This window comes from Cebidichthys violaceus, unplaced genomic scaffold (assembly GCF_023349555.1).
Source record: "Cebidichthys violaceus isolate CVI_PGR_0920_01 unplaced genomic scaffold, fCebVio1.0.p SCAF_29, whole genome shotgun sequence".
NCBI lineage: Eukaryota > Metazoa > Chordata > Actinopteri > Perciformes > Stichaeidae > Cebidichthys > Cebidichthys violaceus.
Window position 1 is genome coordinate 1196688 of NW_027176472.1, and position 18609 is coordinate 1215296.

Genomic DNA, 18609 nt, shown 5'->3' on the forward strand with positions numbered 1-18609 from the left:
TTGTCATATTAGGCAATACACACAAGTTCAAACTGACCCTGAATCAACCTGGACTCCAGATTAGATACAGACGAGCAGAACAAACTCAAGTAGACCGAATAAAGACCTGGTTCTGGACTGGTTCAGGGAGCAGAAACTTCTGATCGCACATACACACACACACACACACACACACACAGCTGCAAATGTCTCTTGGTTGAGTCACCTGGACACACCCCTCACCTGTTGGACACACCCCTAATCACTGAAGTACACTGGAAAACAGCCGTGTGTGTGTGTGTGTGTGTGTGTGTGTGTGTGTGTGTGTGTGTGTGTGTGTGTGTGTGTGTGTGTGTGTGTGTGTGTGTGTGTGTGTGTGTGTGTGTGTGTGTGTGTGTTAGAGAGTCGAGGCTGGAGAGTAGCTCAGATTTACAGAACCAGAGGTTTCCGTTTAGCAACATTTGAGCAGTAAAGTCGATGAAGCAACAACACGACCTCACGCTCAAAGCATTCGTCCCGCTTCCTGTCCGCTCGCTGGTGCAGCTTAATGTTGTGACTCGTGTACTAACTTGTGTGTGTTTTGTGTTTATGAATGGGGCCCAGTGTTCAGGGGACCAGACGTATGTTGTAGCGCCTCCTGCAGGACAACAGCAGTCATGGGCAGTGTATTATAAGCAGCACTGACCTGGTAATGTGGGCGGAGCTTAAAGGGAAACGACACGCCATCTGGTTTTAAATAAATGTCAGAAATGTCAGTCTGGATCAAAGATGTATCACATATTTGGAAAAACATAAAATAATTAGTTTTATACAGGAGTTTGTAGATTTTATCCAAACTCAATCATTACTTATATTACATACATACATATATATGTATGTAATACTGCTATTATTTTGAACACAACTGTATATATATATATATATATATGTGTGTATATATATATATATGTGTGTATATATATATATATATATATATATACGTGTATATATATATATATATATATATATATATATATATATATATATATACACACATATATATATATATATATATATATATTATTATGTTCAAAATAATAGCAGTCTCACATCACTAGCAAGATAAATCATTGTTTTTGTTAGAATTTCAAGTTCTACACTGCAAGTAAGTTTCTAGAAGGTTTAGTAAAGGTATAGAAAACCAACAGACCCAACAGGCATGACGTGCATGCTGCTGATTCTGTGAAACTGAATCATTTACTGAAAGTGACGTGTTCAAAAAAATAGCAGTGCCGAGTTCAATTAGTGAGGTCATTGATTATGTGAACAAAATAGGTGTTAAACAGGTGGCCCTTATTTAAGGATCAAGGCAACTGACGCTGCATATGCTGGCTGTGCATTTGTCCTTGAAACACAGAGTAAAATGAGTCGTTCAAGACACTGTTCAGAAGAAGAGCGTTCTGTGATTAAGAAATTAATAAAAGAGGGGAAAACCTATAAAGAAGTGCAGAAAATGAGAGGCTGTTCAGCTAAAATGATATCAAATGCTTTAAAATGGCAGCCAAAACCAGAAAGGCGAGGAAGAAAAAGAAAAACGACTATTCGAATGGATCGGAGAATAACCAAAATGACAAAGGCTCAGCCAATGATCAGCTCCAGGAGGATCAAAGAAGATCTAAGATTGCCTGTGAGTACTGTAACAATCAGACGACGTCTGTGTGAAGCCAAGCTACCAGCGAGAAGCCCCCGCAAAGTCCCATTGTTAAAAAAAATACATGTGCTGAAGCGGTTACAATATGCCAAAGAACACATTGACTGGCCTAAAAAGAAATGGCGTAATATTTTGTGGACTGATGAGAGTAAGATTGTTCTTTTTGGGTCTAAGGGCCACAGACAGTTTGTCAGACGTCCTGCAAACACTGAATTCAAGCCACAGTACACAGTGAAGACGGTGAAGCATGGTGGTGCAAGCGTCATGATATGGGGATGTTTCTCGTACTACGGTGTTGGTCCTATTTATCGCATACCAGGGATCATGGATCACTTTGAGTACATCAGAATACTGGAAGGAGTCATGTTGCCGTATGCTGAAGAGGAAATGCCCTTGAAATGGGTGTTTCAACAAGACAATGACCCCAAACACACCAGCAAGCGAGCAAAATCATGGTTCCAGACAAACAGAATTCAAGTAATGGAGTGGCCAGCACAATCCCCGGACCTTAATCCCATAGAAGGCTTGTGGGCTGACATAAAAAATGCTGTTCATGAGGCAAAACCAAGAAATGCAGAGGAATTGTGGAACGTAGTACAATTGTCCTGGGCTGCAATACCTGTTGACCGGTGCCAGAAGTTGGTCGACTCCATGTGCCACAGATGTGAAGCAGTTATCAGAAACCGTGGTTATGCAACTAAATATTAGTTTATGATTCTCAGGAAAGTTGAATCTTCAAGCATTTCTTAGTTTATACAGTACATTTTTGAGTTTGTAATGAAAGATGTCAACACTGCTATTTTTTTGAACATTATATTTCTTGACTTTCTGTAAAATATTATCAAATTCAATTACTTTTTCCAATTTTCTTGCTTTGAAATAGAATGTGCAGTGTCCCCAATGCATTTGTGTTCATTAAAATACAATTTATTTGAAGAATTTTGAGGTTTACTCACCTTTTTAAACACACTGCTATTATTATGAACATAACTGTACACATATATATATATATATATATATATATATATATATATATATATATGTATGTATGTATGTATGTATGTATGTATGTATGTATGTATGTATGTATGTATGTATGTATGTATGTATATATATATATATATATATATATATATATATATATATATATATATTGTCTTTGATGAAAACACAGGACCTGTATTTATCGAACCGCTAAAAAAGAACGTTCGTATTTAAAGGATATTTTCAGTTTTTATGTCCGTCTTGAAACAGTCGTGTCCACATGTACATTGAACAGGTTATTAATGGTTGCTGTAATTCTCTCTCTCTCTCTCTCTCTCTCTCTCTCTCTCTCTCTCTCTCTCTCTCTCTCTCTCTCTCTCTCTCTCTCTCTCTCTCTCCCACAGGAGAAGTATCCGTCTGTCGTCTCTCTTCCTGGAGGCTGCAAGTCAGAGGTCATGATCGTGAACCACCCTGAGCTTTCTGGGTAAATACTCTCCTCCTGGTGGAGCACAGTAACCCACACAGCGCTGAGCTGTCTCCTCCGCTGACATGCGTGTTTGTTTACAGCTGCGTCCTGTTTGTTCATTGGTCGGTGGACGTCTCCAGAGAGGGCGGAGTCTCTCCGAAGATGGAGCTGCTGACAAAGATCCCTGACAGAGGTGAGAGAGTTTACCTGAACTCTCTCAACTACCTGCAGACAGGAAGCAGGGCAGCAACACTGAACAGTACCCACTCATAGACTGTAGCTTTGGTTCTTCAAATAAAAGAATACATTGATCTGGCATAAAAAAAACACGTAATGACATTTTAGTTGTGTCTTATAAAATACTAGTACTGTCTGCAACAAGCTCCACCAATAAAGCATGTTTAAAGTCAGGGGACACATCTGTAAATAACAGATTATTGATCAGGACAAAGAAACCAGCAGGTAAAATGTCAACGTCATTTTCTAATGAGTACTGAATCAAAGTCTCTCTAGGTAATGTTAGTCATCATGGGTTAAACCGACGATCATTATAGAAATGTATCTTTTTTTAATTGACAGGCCAGTCATAGTTTGTTATATTTTATCAACAGTCCAAAACCCAAAGATTTTCAGTTTACTGTTAAATATCTCAAAGAAAATCCTCACATTGAATATCTGAAAACCAGCTAATTGATTTGCACATTTTTTTCCTGAAAGTGACTAAAATAGTTGCAAATGAATTTTGTCAAGCGTACAAACGTCTTACTAGACCACCGTCTCCAATGTCCCTCTACTTAGTACCAAATGACTGGGTTATTCAGGTAACTTTGTAAATGGTGACTAACTTATTTGATTATTTACATGAGATGATCTTTTTATTCTCTTCCTCTCTGTCTCTGCAGCGCTGCAGTTGTTTCCCTCTCAGCCTGTAGGCGGCGCCGCTGAGGCCTTTCAGAGCCTGCTGAGGATTCTGGGACCTGAAGCGGCCCTGGAGTCCGTCATCATGGCGGTCAGCCTTTCACAGGACGCATAACTCACTTCTTCTTCTTCTGAGAACTGGTTCAAATGTAGAACGAGACACAAACCTCTGCTACAGAACAAAGGAAACGCACAGCGATGGTTTAGTCTCTTAGAAATCTTTATTCAATAGAAAGAGCTCGACCGTGACGGTTGTAACAGCAGAGCTCACTGGTCAAAATCTACAAAAATAAATAATTTAAATACAAAATGCAGGACAGCAGTGTCGCCTTTTTGTATTTTCAAATAGTTTTCTCCTCTCAGATATTTACACACACGCAGTTATAAGGAGTCTGTAGCATCACAGTGGTGTGATGTTTCTGCAGGCCGACGCTCAGGCAGCAGGCGGAGGCGGAGGCGACCGACCAATCAGACGGCAGCTCACCTGTCAGAGCTCCGCCTCGCAGTGAGGACAGTTTGTTTTCTCCCGATTACTGGAACATAATCTTAAAAGGAAAGTATTTCTCAGTTTGTGTCCGTTAGTATTATCGTTAAATTATATATCTCTGACGATCTGAACCCAACAACACGTTTTATTGACACTTAAATACATTTTAAGAGATTTTTCAGAATCCTTGAAAAATATATTCGGTGGTTCTGCACGTCGGTGGAGTTTGTGAACATGTGACACGGTCCTGAATTTACTCCTCTAGGACTTCTCCATGTTCACGTTAAAGTTTGACAGCTATGAAACTCAATCTGCTGATGAAGGACGTGTAACGACAAGCAAGGAAGCATAGCTTGAATTAGAGGGATGTTTGGTTTTCATGTCTTTCTCTGGATTAGGAAATAAGATTTCAAATTTGGGAAAAAATAAGAAAAAGATATTCTATCCAGATCAACAGAAAAGTATCATGTTTATTGACCTGGAATTAATCTTTCGGGTAAAGTTACCGCGATAGAAAGACAAACCTACACGGTGCGATCTGCTCCCATTTATTCTTTTTCTTCTACACCTTTTAATCTACGGAGGAACTGGTCCAAACATTGTCATGCTTATTTAAAAAGAGATGTGTGTGAAGGTACGTCTTCCCCTCTTTGTGCAGAGCGTTAATACTCAACATCTGCAAAGACTTGATGGACGAGTAATCATAATTACAGGGGGTTTTTTTCTCAAAGCTCCAATATATCTGACTAAATAATTTGGAAGTACCTGAAAAAGCAAATTAAGATGGTCGTTCAAGATACCTGAACGCTAAAATATTGTTTTAAGGCTTTTTCATCAACTCAGCAGTCATACAGCCGACTTCAGCCGTCTGATGAGCCCTCATGAACAGAACACGACGAGACACAAACTGAGGCTACTTTTCACGATCACACCGACAAGATTAGGAAAATAATCTGTCCAGTTGCAGCATTTTGTGATCAGACGATTTGGCGTTAAGTTTGTATATTTGTCACAATGTTTAGAAGGTATAAAACAAAAATGAAATCAAAGTCGGAGTAACGTCAGACCGTCCTCCCATGAGCCTCTGCTTCCCCGCCGTGCTGCCTGTTGCGTCTTCAGTTCAACAGTTACAACGATCAGTGGTTGGTTCAGTTCACTGCGGTCCACTCTCCAGCCTTTCAGCTCCTCCGCCTCAGAGGCAACGAAGGTTTCAGTCAAAACAAAGCGGGCGACGTGATTGGTTAAAAGGTCAAAGGTTCTGATTGACGGACTTAAGTCTGCGTTTTAAACCTTTTTAGTGTTTGGATTTAACAGACCTGTCGACCGGGTGATCGTCTCAGTGATGGAAGCCGCCGTTCTTCGTCATCACGATGGAGTGTGAATGGTTTTCTGTCTTGTAGTGTGATTTTTGTTTTCAGGCGTTTTGATTGGCTGACGGAGGCGGTGGCGGGTGGAGAGCGGACACTGTAAGCAGGAGCTGAAATCAAGTGTTACCAGTTTATTTGAAGCCTCCGTGAGCGCTGCTGGTTCAGAGGACGACGACGTCACCAGGAGAGACGATCCGACCGCGAGCAACATCTGGACTCAAGTGTAAAAAAAAAAGTACAACACTCAACATCTGCTGGTGGTGACGAAAGAACTTAAAACTGGTTGCTAGTCCCCCCGGCTCCTGATGACATCACCGTCCCGTCTTCAGAAACCTCCCAGCGCTCCTGAACGCGTCATTTTGCAAACATCAGACGACCCCGTGGCGCTTCGGTTTTTTCGAGTCGTCAGGAGTTCGAGGTACTGAGAGTTCACGGTCGCGTCCACAGCCGCTCTGAGACCGAGACGAACCGACACGGCTTAGTCCCCGACCTCAGCTGTGAACGCAGACTGTAACAAAGCGAGTTCTCTCACACACGCACACACTCTCACGCACGCGCGCACACACACACACACACACACGAACATTTAGGCACATGGACAAACGCACAACAAGCCACTTTTGGCACACAAAAAGCCAGCGGAGCAGCAGCATGAAGCTCGGCCTGTCTCTCTGTTACCCAGAAGCCTTTGCCCTGGCGGGTCAGACGCTGACATGCGCCGACCTCTTTACTTTAAAACGCTCTGCGAGTGTACGGTCACATTAGTCCTGTGTTCAGTGATGACAGATCGACCTGTTATTCCACCACCAAAACAGCCAACTTTAGGCTGAATCTGTGGTTTGGACTTCAATCGGGAATAAAACGGAGGAAATATTCTCAGCAAGTGTAATGTGACCGTACGTTTAGAAAGCTACGCATCACCAGGTTAGTAAACACGGGAGTGTTAGACGACTACTTAAATGCTGCTTTTCTGAATATGACAACAAGAGTTAAAATAATGTGCTTTTTTTTTTTTCCCCAAAAAAAACGAAAGGTGTTACGTCAGAACAACCAAAGGCAACTGGACACAAACGTCTCCGCTAGAAGAACCCTACAAGAGCTGATTAGTCACAAGTCCCAGCTGGACCTTTAAGGGTCAGTTTACCCAAATCATTTAAACATGATGTACACTCAGTACTAAGCAGACAACAGCTGTATCAGCTGAGACAACAGCTGTGTCACTAAAGCAACCCTGTTCATTAAACTATAGGCTCATTGTCGAGGTGTTGGTGTATTACGGACTGTAATATATCGAGTCCCGTATAACATAACCTCTGACAGCATCAACAGAACATTAACAATAAAAGTTTAAAGGTAATGTTACTAACAGGGCTGATGTACTGGATTGCATTATATTATAAAGGTGTACCTAAGAAGAGTGTTTGTATTCCTCTTCCCTCCAGTGAACTCTCTCCACACTGATCGTTTTGGTTTTATTCCTCCAGGTTTTGAGATTTCTGCCACGAATTTAGTTTGTGTTGGCAATGAAAAGGACATTTGTATTGGAACTATTTTCTTCCAAATGAATAGTTTCAATTAAAACATGTCACCATTGTCTTTTGATTATTACTCTTTCGTGGCAAGTTATTTACAAAATGTCATTTTTTTCAATGCTGTGAGAATCAAAGGTTTATATCTAGACTAATGAAACCATAACTGGATAGATTTCACTGGAGGGAAGAGACAAGGCGCTTTTTTTTATTATTCGGGTGAACTTACCCTTCAACGTTACTCAACTCTCCTCCTTAAAAAATAAAAATAACGTCTCCAACGTTTGACCATCAACATCTCGGCAATGAACGCCTGATGAGGAAAAGATGTCAACGCAACGCAAACAACTGAACAGGAGTCAAACCAAAAACTGGAGGTCAAGCGTCTCTCGCTGTTATTTGTTATTATTCAATAACTCAACCTCCCGTGGAGTCCAGCAGAGACCTGAATCCTCTCATCCAGATCTGCTGCAAGTTCAACCTGGACATACACAATGGCTCCGCCTCCCTCCGCCAGAGGCCCCGCCTACATTCAGGAAATGACATCTTACGTACGTTAACGCCCAACGACCTGCTTTTCATTCTCCTCTCTTTCTTTTTTTCCTTCCGTCTTCTCAGAGCGCCGTCAGTCTGAAGACCAAATCTCCCCGTTAGCTTTCTAATAAATAATAAGTATCGTGACAGAGCACAGCGATGCTGGGACTCTCCTCCCGATGGGAGCGAGAAGTTGACGAGAAAGTCTAGAATCAGTGACGGAACCTATCTGGAAGTTGCTTCAACGTCTGATGAGTTAGTGGTGACTTCCTGGAGACAAAGCGCTGCAGCACGGTCGCGTATAAACGGCTCTGGTCTGACGTGACTTTAGACCTCTGCGTCAACGCGGCGTCTCCGTTTCGGTCCTCAGCGCGCCGTCCGTCTGTCGCTGGGGGAGTTCACATGGGGTGGAAGAGCAGCGTGCAGTCCTCTCTCTCTGCGGCCGTGAAGATGCCGGAGTGTGGCGGCAGAGAGCCCTTTGGCAAGGCACCGCCGGTCCTCAGGTAGCAGGAGACGATCTTCTGGTCCAGGCGCAGCTGGCTGGGGATGCTGTCGAACGGCTTTGGGTCCAGATCCAAGATGGAGACGGAGTAAGAGAGAGCCGGCGGTCTGGAGGAGAGGAAGTCCCTGAGCCGCCTCTGAGTGGAGAGACTGCGGGAGGAGAGGGGGAGGAGAGGGGGGAGTTAATGGTACAGTTTGAACATGATGAGCTGATGTCTGCTCCACCTGGTGGACATCATCACATACTACAACCGTCTTCAGGGACCAAAATGAATGGAGCTTTCAGTTCCCTCCAAGCGTTATCAAAAGATTATCATCAGGACGTTCAAGTATAGAAATTAAGTCTGGAATGAGGAATCATTTTGAAAATCAATTAATGGTTTACTTCTGGTCTTGTTTCATCTTACACAAAAACGTCAATTAAGAGTTAAAGTGATTACATTACAGCCTGTTTAGCGGCTGCAGCGTAGTCCATCGATACTGGATCAATATAACAATGTGTCATTTAGACACAAAAACATGAGGAAACGTGTCGTTTTAAGTCTTTAACCTGTCAGTTAATGGGACTCTTCTAAGCGATCCACACTCTTACCCTTCATCACCCTCCTCTTCCTCACTGCTGGGCACCAGAGCGACCATGATGGAGCAGTCCTTGGCCGTCATGGCCACGCGGTACTGATGCACCTGAAGTGAGAAAAACACAGACGTCAGGCATGCGACTATCTTTACGAAGTTATCATTAGTAACGAAGTCACGTGAAACTGCACTGTCGCTACTGAACTGGATGGGTTTTTACAGCGACTCTCGGCTCAGTGTTTGTTCTGAGAGTCTGCTGCTCCAGCAGACGGTCGGCTGACGAGGGGAAACGTTCCACAGAGAAACCCGACGAGAGGTTCCGGCTCTCGGCCTCACCTTCGCGACGGCGTACTCCACCGAGCCGTCGTCCTCGGTCGGACACTTCTGCAGCTTCTCCAGGAAGGCCTCGTTGTACGGCCCCTCCATCTGAAGACGGGTCCTGACACAGACAGGAAGTGAAGCCGGAGACCAGACGGTGCCCCTTCATAAGTGATGGGTGAATGAGATTTTTTTTTTTTTAATCTAAACAAACACTTGTTACTGCAGTTTATTCTTCCGATACTTGTTGACGGTGTGTTACCTCTCTTTGGGGAAGTCCTGCAGGTGTTGCTCCACCCGGCGGTACAGAGGGTAAAGTCCCTCGATGTCCAGCGTGTCCAACATCTGAGTCTGAAGGATCCTGAACAAAACGCTGTCGCTGGGTAGACCCTGAGAGCCTGAAGAGAGACAGAGACAGAGAGACAGAGACGAGTCATCTTTTCTGCTTCAGGTCAGAACATTACTTTAAATGGTTCAATCGAGAAGAGTACGAAATGTGTCTCGCTAAGCATCAAAAACATGCACAAAAAGATGTGAGTCAGGCTTACATAATCACATTCAGATGTTATGGGCAAAATGTTTGTGTTGAACCACATTATTTTCTCAATTAATCTTATTGTCTTTAGAAAATAAAGTGAAAAATATCCATATATCCATATATATATATATATATATGGATATATATATATATATATGGATATATATATATATATATATATATATGGATATATATATATATATATATATGGATATATATATATATATATATATGGATATATATATATATATATATATATGGATATATATATATATATATATATATGGATATATATATATATATATATATATATATATATGTGACAGTCTGCATATTGTATTGCTGAGTGCAGCTCAAACCACCATTAAAAGAGCAGCTCAGTGGAATCACTGACTGGACACACAGAAAGAAAGCGGATCGGGTTGATAAAGGCGGTTCTGACCGTGGCGAATCCTCTCCTTGTTGAACAGACTGGCTTCACAGAAGCTCCGCCCTTCTCCTCGTGTGTCCGTCACCACCTCTCCATCTCCTCCTCCTCCTCCACTCAGCAGAGCGTTCACCAGGACCTACAGACGGACGTTTCATTGTGAAAGATGGAAATGTCTACCTTCAATCTGGTGTTTTTTAAAAATAAGAGACCGGCTAATAAATATGCAACTTCACAGAGAAGCTGTGACGCCTGCTGTGAGTTTCTCTTCTCACATCTCCAACCGACCGAGTTTCACATCAGGAACACACTGCAGGTTTCTAATGTTTGGCTCAGACTCAGAAGGAGACATTAGGAGAATCGTTGGAGACTCTGTGTTGCTAATTCTTTTGTTTATTGCTCAGCTGTACAACACCCAATATATTTCTTTACTTTCAATGAAAAGGACACTTGAACTAGTTTTACCGTGATGAAGTCGTTCAGGACAGCCTTGCTGGTCATGTGACTGTTGATCCGGTTGTTTCCGTACAGGAAGTACGGTCTGAGGTGATGCAGCAGACCGTTCAGGTCCATTGAGTCGTCGCTCACCTCCTTACTGCTGTAGATGCACTGACCGCCCTGACAGACACATTTAGGGATGAACTCATCAGAGGATTCATAACACTGGAGGAGGAGCTAACCGGTTACATTTACAGCGACTTAAAGGATCTGAAGCAGAGATTAAGTGTAGAGAGTTTGGTTTGGTTCTGTGGTGTCTCACCTTGAAGATTTTGAAGTTGTTCTGAGGTTCTTCTATCAGGTGTCTGATGGCAAAGTGCATTCTCTGTCTGTTACTGAACACAACGAGAGAAACAAGCAGCTTTATAGGAGGTAGGAATAGCAGCAGAAGTTATCTTAATATATATGTATATATACAGTATTGTTATTATGTGGTATTGTTGTCTACATTACTACAGTATAACTGGTCATCTGCAGTAATCTCACCCTGAGAACAGGTCTAGAGGACAGTACAGACTCGGTCTCTTCCACTTCCCATTGGCCACCTGGTGAGAGACGGAAGACAAAGTGATGCAGGAAGAAATGAGACACAAGTAATGAACCCAATGAAAACCATTCCTCCAGGTTACTTCATACTTCTTTGAGGTATTGCTGGGGAGTGCATTCTATAATTTGGTGCAATTGTGGATATGCAAAACATTACATTTGAATAAACTTTGAATAAAGTGAGCAGCACACTTTGCTGCAGCGGACACGCAGATATCGGACCGGAGTGTTTCACCCTGTGGCCGTGAATAAGCCCAGACGTTGGTGCGTTTGTCCCCCGAGAGTAAGACTGGATGTTCCCGGCGCTGTGACTGAAAACTAACTTTAACCACTGATGACGTTACCGCCGGCAAAATACCGCCGCCGATTAAATCCACGCTGTGCTCTACAGCCGCGGTGCTCACCACCGCTACGGCTGTTCACCGGTGAGTCTGACCTTGAGTAACCCCCAATTTGCCCATATTTCTACTTGCCTCAATATTAGTTAAATATGTATCTGACACATTAAAATAGCAGCTGGAGCCACTAAACCTGACGCACCTTATTGTTCACAAGCTACCTGATCCAAATAATGAAGGTCCTGATTTAAGAACTATTACGTTTATTAGCTGAAATGATTGATATGAATGAAGGTTTGAACGGAGAATGTGAGTGGAGAGAAGATGTTGTACAGTCGTACTGCAGTTAGTGTAGTTGTACTGCAGTTAGTGTAGTTGTACTGCAGTTAGTGTAGTTGTACTGCAGTTAGTGTAGTTGTACTGCAGTTTGTTTATTTGTTGTAGTTACCTTGTAGTGCTGGTGCATGCAGAAGCGGCACACTTTGGTCTTGATGTCTTTGCTGACATGTTTGGAGGACGGCAGGAAGCCACACTTAGGCTAAAAACGTACACAAAAAGAGCAGCTGAGTAACACACACACACACACACACACACACTGAGTCAAACTCATGTGATTTGTGGTTTTAACCTAGTTTGTCTGAGTGAGAGTGATTCACAGACAAAGATTTCTTAAACTGTGGCTGCTTCTCAGGAGGAAGAACATCTTCTTAAACCGCTGTAATTTCAGTTTCAGTCTGAAATTACAAACGGGCCCAAAAACCCATTCATGTGATCAGAAATGACTCACATTGAATTAAATGTGTTATTGTTGTGTGTTTGGTTATTAAGAATAACTGTATTTTCAGTTGAAGAAACAATGTTAAAGTAGCCACAATACAATTTCATGCCTTAAAAAAAAGTGTGTGTGTTTATGGAGAAATCAGTGAGTGTGTGTGTGTGTGTGTGTGTGTGTGTGTGTGTGTGTGTGTGTGTGTGTGTGTGTGTGTACCTTGATCTCAATGCAGAGTGGAGGAGTGTGTGTTGCCTGGTGGAGGACTGGAGATGTCAGGTTGGGCAGACAGAGAGCACAGCCGCTGTAGATGTCCATCACCTTATCACAGCGCCAGGCTGACACACACACACACACACACACACACACACACACACACACACACACACACACACACACACACACACACACACACACACACACACACACACACAGAGAGAGAGAGAGAACATGTTCAATACTCATCTAACCGTCTGCCAGAAAGCCAATAAGCTCTCCCAACACGTGTCTCAGAAGTTTCCCACAGAGATGATGAAACGCTGTGTTACCTGGTCTTTGATGTTGAACTTTGATTGACAGCTGTCGCACAAACTCCAGCGGCAGTTTGACCACTTCCTGTAGAGAAAATGAAGACGGCCTCTTTAAAATCAAGCGTGTGCACAGATCACGGCTCTGTGTCTGCGATCAGCTGGATGGATTATTATTATGGGGTGACGACGTACAGAGCCGGCTTTCACCGTGAACTCCTCATCGCGCTGAAATCTAAGATCAGGCACCGTCTGACCCGGGGAGCCAGCGCTCATGAGCTAAACCCTGCAGACTCACACAACACTGGAACGCATTGTTTTTGTGAATCGCAGCTGCTAGAAAACGGTCTGGTTTATTGTCCAGCTCTGATGGGAGTAAACGATAAGAGCAGCATGCTCCAAATAAAATACTGGAGGGAAATCAAACGTTTGGATTAATTGATTCATCAGTAAAATAGTGAAACAAAAATGAGTCATTAGTAGCAGCCCCGGTCAATTTACCCGTCTTGTTTTGCTTTTATTGAAATGTATTTGTAGTTAATGTAGAATATATTTCACTTGTTTACAGGTCGTAGAGACGGCTCGCGTGAGAAAAGGTTGTATTAGGATTACCAGACACACGTTAGCCGCTACTAGCATAACTCTTAATGCTGCGTGAGTTAAAACTTAGATAGAAGACAAGATGTACAAACAACAACAAGAACAACAGTGATGACAAAAGACAGTGTGAACAGTGTCTCACCCCGCTGTGGATGAACTTGTCTCCCAGCAGGCTGCTCATCACGTTGGAGCTAAAGTCAACAATGTTCTGGATCTGCCTGAAGGCCTGCTCCACAGTCTGCAGGGGACACACACACACACACACACACACACACACACACACACACACACACACACACACACACACACACACACACACACACAAACAGCAAGTTATGACCTGTTCTAAAACTTGACAGACTTGAGATATGTTCACAGAGTACTTATTTGACTTATTAACTCGGATAAGTGCTCCGTCGACAGTATCTATTAGTGGTTCATGGAACTCACGGTTGGTTTCACGGATCAGAGTCACGGATCGGAACAAAAGAAAAACAGGGAGCAGATAGAACTTTTAGAGACCCCTGAAGATTCCATGTCGCTGATATTCGATTATGTCTGCAAGATACTGGAGAATCATCTGAACCTCTGAAGTCAGCGTAAGCCATCGAAGATTCAAAAGTTATCCTTTCACTTTGTTATAGTCACCTATAGTGTTTCCTTTTCCTCTTAAAAACACACAATTCAAACGATATGAAAATAAGAGATTGTATTTTTATCAATTAAAACAGTCATTAGGAGTTTTACTGATGCGAGCCTCCAGGGGATCCGTACCGACCACAGATGGACAGTTACACTCGTTAGACAAACCGTTGTGAGACTTGGTTTCCGTTGACATCGTACTTTATTTGTACTCTGTAAGGAACACAGAGGATCACCGAGTCTTCTCCGTTATTATTATTATTATCTCTGAAAGGAGAATCTTGCGATCTCTAATGCGTCTGAATGAGTGCATCTCTGTGTCCGTCCACGGCTAATTTCACATCCTGCCGCAGCAGACTGCAGAATGCTTTGGGGTCCCAGTTTTGGTTGGACCTCCCACAATGCAGCGGTGGAAAACCATAGAGCGTTAGTCACTTTACTGAGTGCTTCTTTCTCGCCATTATCCGTCTTCACCAAACCAAACGTCGACGTGTGATTCTGGATAACCAGCCTCGACTCCACTCACATTATTCAGACCTCTCCCACAATCTGCACCTGACCATGTATGCCTCTTTATTTCTGCTGTGTTATTTGACAAATGTGTCCTCTGGTTGGACAAAGGCTCAGGGCTTCAGAGGCCTGGTTTGGGACCTTTTAACTGCATCAGTGTCGATAACAACTCCAGCTTCAAAGTGATGGCAGCTGACGGAGCAGCTGAGAGAAGATTTGAATTTTGGGGTTGGGCGGGGCTCCACTTTAGTTTACATGTGGATCAGGGACTGTGCCTCCTAATCTGACCAGGATGAGAGATCTGCTGCCGCTCCACTGACTAGAAACAAAGCTGTGACTCAATGGAGCTCTGAGCCTTCACGTTTCTATTGTAGCCACACTAACAGGTGTGAGCAATCTGCTGTAAATGGAATCAACAAGCAACACATTGACTAAAAGAGTCACACAGCTTCCTGTGAGCCCGTCCAGGCTTTAGCTCCACAAAACACCTGAGAGACACACACACACACACACACTCATATTCACCTGCGGTGGGTTTTCAGAGTCCTCGGCCGGATACTTGAGCAGGCGTAGAACTCTGGAAAGCTGCGAGAACAGAAGAGGAGCTCAGTTAGGACCAGTGGAGCCTCGTTTAAACCCGGACTCACACCTGAACCACTCAGCAGGTTCAGCCCAGGATCATCTCCATGAGGTGGGTTCAAATACTGATACAGTAACTTCACTGCAAATTAGGATTACGCGGCAACTTCTGGTTGTGAAAAGTGAAGCCGATGCTGAAGTGCCTTTAACCTGCATTCTCTCTAGTGTCCACCAGGGGGCGACTCCTCTGGTTGTATAGAAGTCTAGTCTAAAATGACTCTACTTCTCTCTTGATTTATTCCCTCAGTAAACATTGTAATCATGAGTTTATGGTCTCAATCTCTAGTTTCCAGTCTTCTTCAATACAGCATGATGTTCATTTAGTACATTATGGAACATTTAGAGTCAAACAGACCATAAAGCAGGGGATGATTTAGGGGCGGGGCTACACAGTGATTGACAGGTCTCTACTACGCTGTTTCACAGAACTTTCAGTGTGTCTTCACTTCATTAAAGTTAATAGTAACCCTTTGGTCACCTAGGAATGTCTCATTCAGGGTTTGGATCTACTTAGCTCCACTCTCTTGAGTCACTTCTGGCTACAGTGACGAACTCGAGGCTTCAAACCCGCAGTCCACAAACCAGCGGGTGACGTCGCGGTGACTCGTCTGCTCCTCACAGCCTATGGTTGGGATAAGTGTCTCCTATTGTCTAAAGAGCTTTCCAAAACGCGACACAATGTACGATTACCTGTAACAACACATGACAGTGACTACTTCAGTCAGCATTAGGGTGTGTTTGAGTGAAGAACATCCCTAACCCTGGGATTGTGACGACAGAACCACTTTAGTAGTGAGTCTCTACCGCATAGCTCAGAGAAATCAGGTTCTGCAGGAAACCAGACGATGTGGCCATGAGCGCCGCAGTGATCTGGTTCCAGTGAAGCGTGACATTTAGACACCAGGTCGCTCATCAGATGTCTTCATTGGTTTAAGTGTATTGTTGACACTTTGTTGCCGAAGGGATGCTGCAGTTAAGAGTTTTTACCTTTCAGCTCAAATTTGTCTAAATCTTACAGTCAAATGTTCAATGGTAGAACCAGAATAACACTCAGGACTGTAAAAAAACAAATCCATTGCAAATGGGGTTATGCACACTTGCAAGGATGGTGACTGGTTATGTGAAAGGTGTCTCTGTGATCATTTCATCATTCATCGTTCACATTCCTCTCTTACATAATGACCCGATGAGTCAGAGGTGTATTTAGGATTGGGCAACGATGATGATTCATGTCAGAAAACGTTAGCTAGCTTATGTTGTCACCTCTTGTGTTATTTGACCATTGTGGTTACAAACGGACGAGCAGGACGGATTATGGGGATATATTTTAAATGTCATGTGTTTAATACGCTGGAATACACAAACACACCTTTCACAAAACGAGGACTTTGTAAACAGCAAAGACAAGATATCTGAGAATAAGCAAACTCTAAAACTTAGACTTCACTGTAACACAAACTGTGCTTTAATGCTGTTTAAGGTTGTTTTACTCTTCAACAAAGTTATTCATCTGTAAAAAGTCGTGATAACTATCAACAATGAAATAAATGCAAATGCACCATAAGTAATATGGTAATACTGATAAGAATGTGTATCCAATATCAATATGACATACCTGCAAAATCATTAAAAAACACTTAAAACTCATCTATTTAAATCTGCTTTTAACCTGTAAAGTTTTTTCTTTTTCGTGTTCTTTACTGTTATGATGTCATTATTTTGCTCTTATGTAATTACTTCTGTTGGTTCTACCATGTAAAGTGTCTTTGAGTACCTTTTTAAAGCGCTATACAAATAAAATGTATTATTATTATTATTTAAGAGTATCGGGGCTGAATGTTAGATCATTTCACAGAGTACGATCATTACATTTTAAGTCAGTAAAACAACCACATTGGATTATTTCCCAGTAAGAAAATGTAAACAATTCAAAACCCCAAGAAAGCTTTGACAGCACGCGAGCTGATCGTCTCAATGCTGTGACGTCATACCCTCATAAAACGTCACCAGTTGCTCAATAACAACTTGACTAGACCTGCAGGTCCCGTTAGGCAGTAAAGTGACTTCAACCAGCGACAGTGTGGGAAAAAACATAGGAGGATGCTAATGGCTAACATTAGCTCCACCAGCAGCCCGTTAGGATCACAAGCTAGTTGTTTGCTAGCAAGCCGGCTAAGCTAGCAACCACATGCTAATAATGGTACCGATGATAGCTACATAAAGTCCTGACAGTTGACATTTACCACCCTTCAGTTATGAACACATATCTCAGATAATCACGACAGTAACACCCAGCAGAAGCATATTTAACGTAAAGTGTGACGCGGGCGGTGCGTGTCATCTTAAAGCTTCTTTTTTTTCTTCTTCTTCTGCTTTAGCTCAAACTTGGATTAGCTTCATGGTAGCTTAGCTTTACTTCACCTGTACGTGTGAGACCACCAGGCTCTTGTTTCCCTCTCCGTGGTACTTCCAGTCGTTCTCGTCCATTTTGTCCAGTTCCATCACACCAACGACGACAAAGACTGTGAGTTCCCGTTAACGGCCAGAAAAAGTAACACGAGACGTCACAGAAACATACAAGTACGGTGACTGGTGCTACTGGCTGCTAGCAATAATTCAGAAGTACTACAGGACCAAGTGACTTCTTCTTCTGCTGCTGCTACTGCTGCCCGGCCCAGGCTGACAAAGTTACCGACAAACATACTACTTCCGATTAGGGCTTCAAAATAAAAGTCAAAAAGGTTGGACGAACGGATCGTAATGTTATGAGTTTAAAGTCTCAATTTAACAGCTAAAAACACACATTTTGATGATACAGTTGTAATTTGAAAAATCATAGTATTTTGAGACTAAGTCACTTTTAAAAGACAGTCAATTGGCTTGCAAGAAGAAAGTTGTAACTTTATGAGAAAAAGTCAAATAACAAAAACAGTATTAATTTAAAGTAATTTGACAAGATTATATAATTAAAGTTAGTAAAAAAAGTACATGATATGCAAATAAAGTCAAAGTTTTACCAGCACAAAGTCACAATATTATGACACTAAGTCATAGTTTTGACGAGAAAGAAGAAATTCGTAACTTTATGAGGCAAAAGTCAGATAACGAGCACAAAGTTGTGATTTTGTGAGAACGAGTCATAAGGAAACGTTATATCACAATAATAGTTTTAATCTTACAGTAAAACTCATTATATTTGAGAGATTGTGATATTATGAGAAACAAA

The 18609-nt window shown here is 42.4% G+C and overlaps 2 protein-coding genes across 4 annotated transcripts in view; one reads left to right on the forward strand and one right to left on the reverse strand.

Annotated features, from left to right (window-relative positions):
- Positions 1-4345, forward strand: part of cenpp (centromere protein P) — a 76943-nt gene extending 72598 nt beyond the window's left edge. For both annotated transcript variants that reach the window (XM_068722329.1, XM_068722330.1), the window contains exons 7-9: positions 3058-3137; positions 3221-3312; positions 4022-4345. In XM_068722329.1, coding sequence (XP_068578430.1) covers positions 3058-3137; positions 3221-3312; positions 4022-4152 — 303 coding nt within the window. In that variant the 3' untranslated portion in view covers positions 4153-4345. The remainder of the gene's footprint in view (positions 1-3057; positions 3138-3220; positions 3313-4021) is intronic.
- Positions 4346-5732: 1387 nt separating this feature from the next.
- Positions 5733-18037, reverse strand: ippk (inositol 1,3,4,5,6-pentakisphosphate 2-kinase). Of its 2 annotated transcripts, none has more exons than XM_068722328.1 (14): positions 17805-18037; positions 15270-15329; positions 13735-13830; positions 13014-13080; positions 12685-12803; positions 12145-12234; positions 11299-11357; positions 11075-11147; positions 10780-10932; positions 10330-10453; positions 9612-9747; positions 9368-9470; positions 9048-9139; positions 5733-8605 (listed from the first exon to the last, which is right to left on the reverse strand). In XM_068722328.1, the coding sequence occupies exons 1-14, from the start codon at positions 17883-17885 to the stop codon at positions 8353-8355; spliced, it is 1506 nt and encodes a 501-aa protein (XP_068578429.1). In that variant the 5' UTR covers positions 17886-18037; the 3' UTR covers positions 5733-8352. The 2 variants fall into 2 exon arrangements, with proteins under 2 accessions (XP_068578429.1, XP_068578428.1); XM_068722327.1 differs by having other exon boundaries at positions 9368-9512.
- Between the last annotated feature and the right edge of the window lie 572 nt (positions 18038-18609).

Coding starts and splice junctions, on each gene's coding strand:
- ippk (XM_068722327.1), bottom strand. CDS start 17,885: ATGGAACTGGACAAAATGGACGAGAACGACTGGAAGTACCACGGAGAG. Junction 11,148..11,298: donor CCTCTAGACCTGTTCTCAGG/GTGAGATTACTG, acceptor CGTTGTGTTCAG/TAACAGACAGAGAATGCACT. Junction 8,606..9,047: donor GAAGAGGAGGGTGATGAAGG/GTAAGAGTGTGG, acceptor CTCCTCCCGCAG/TCTCTCCACTCAGAGGCGGC.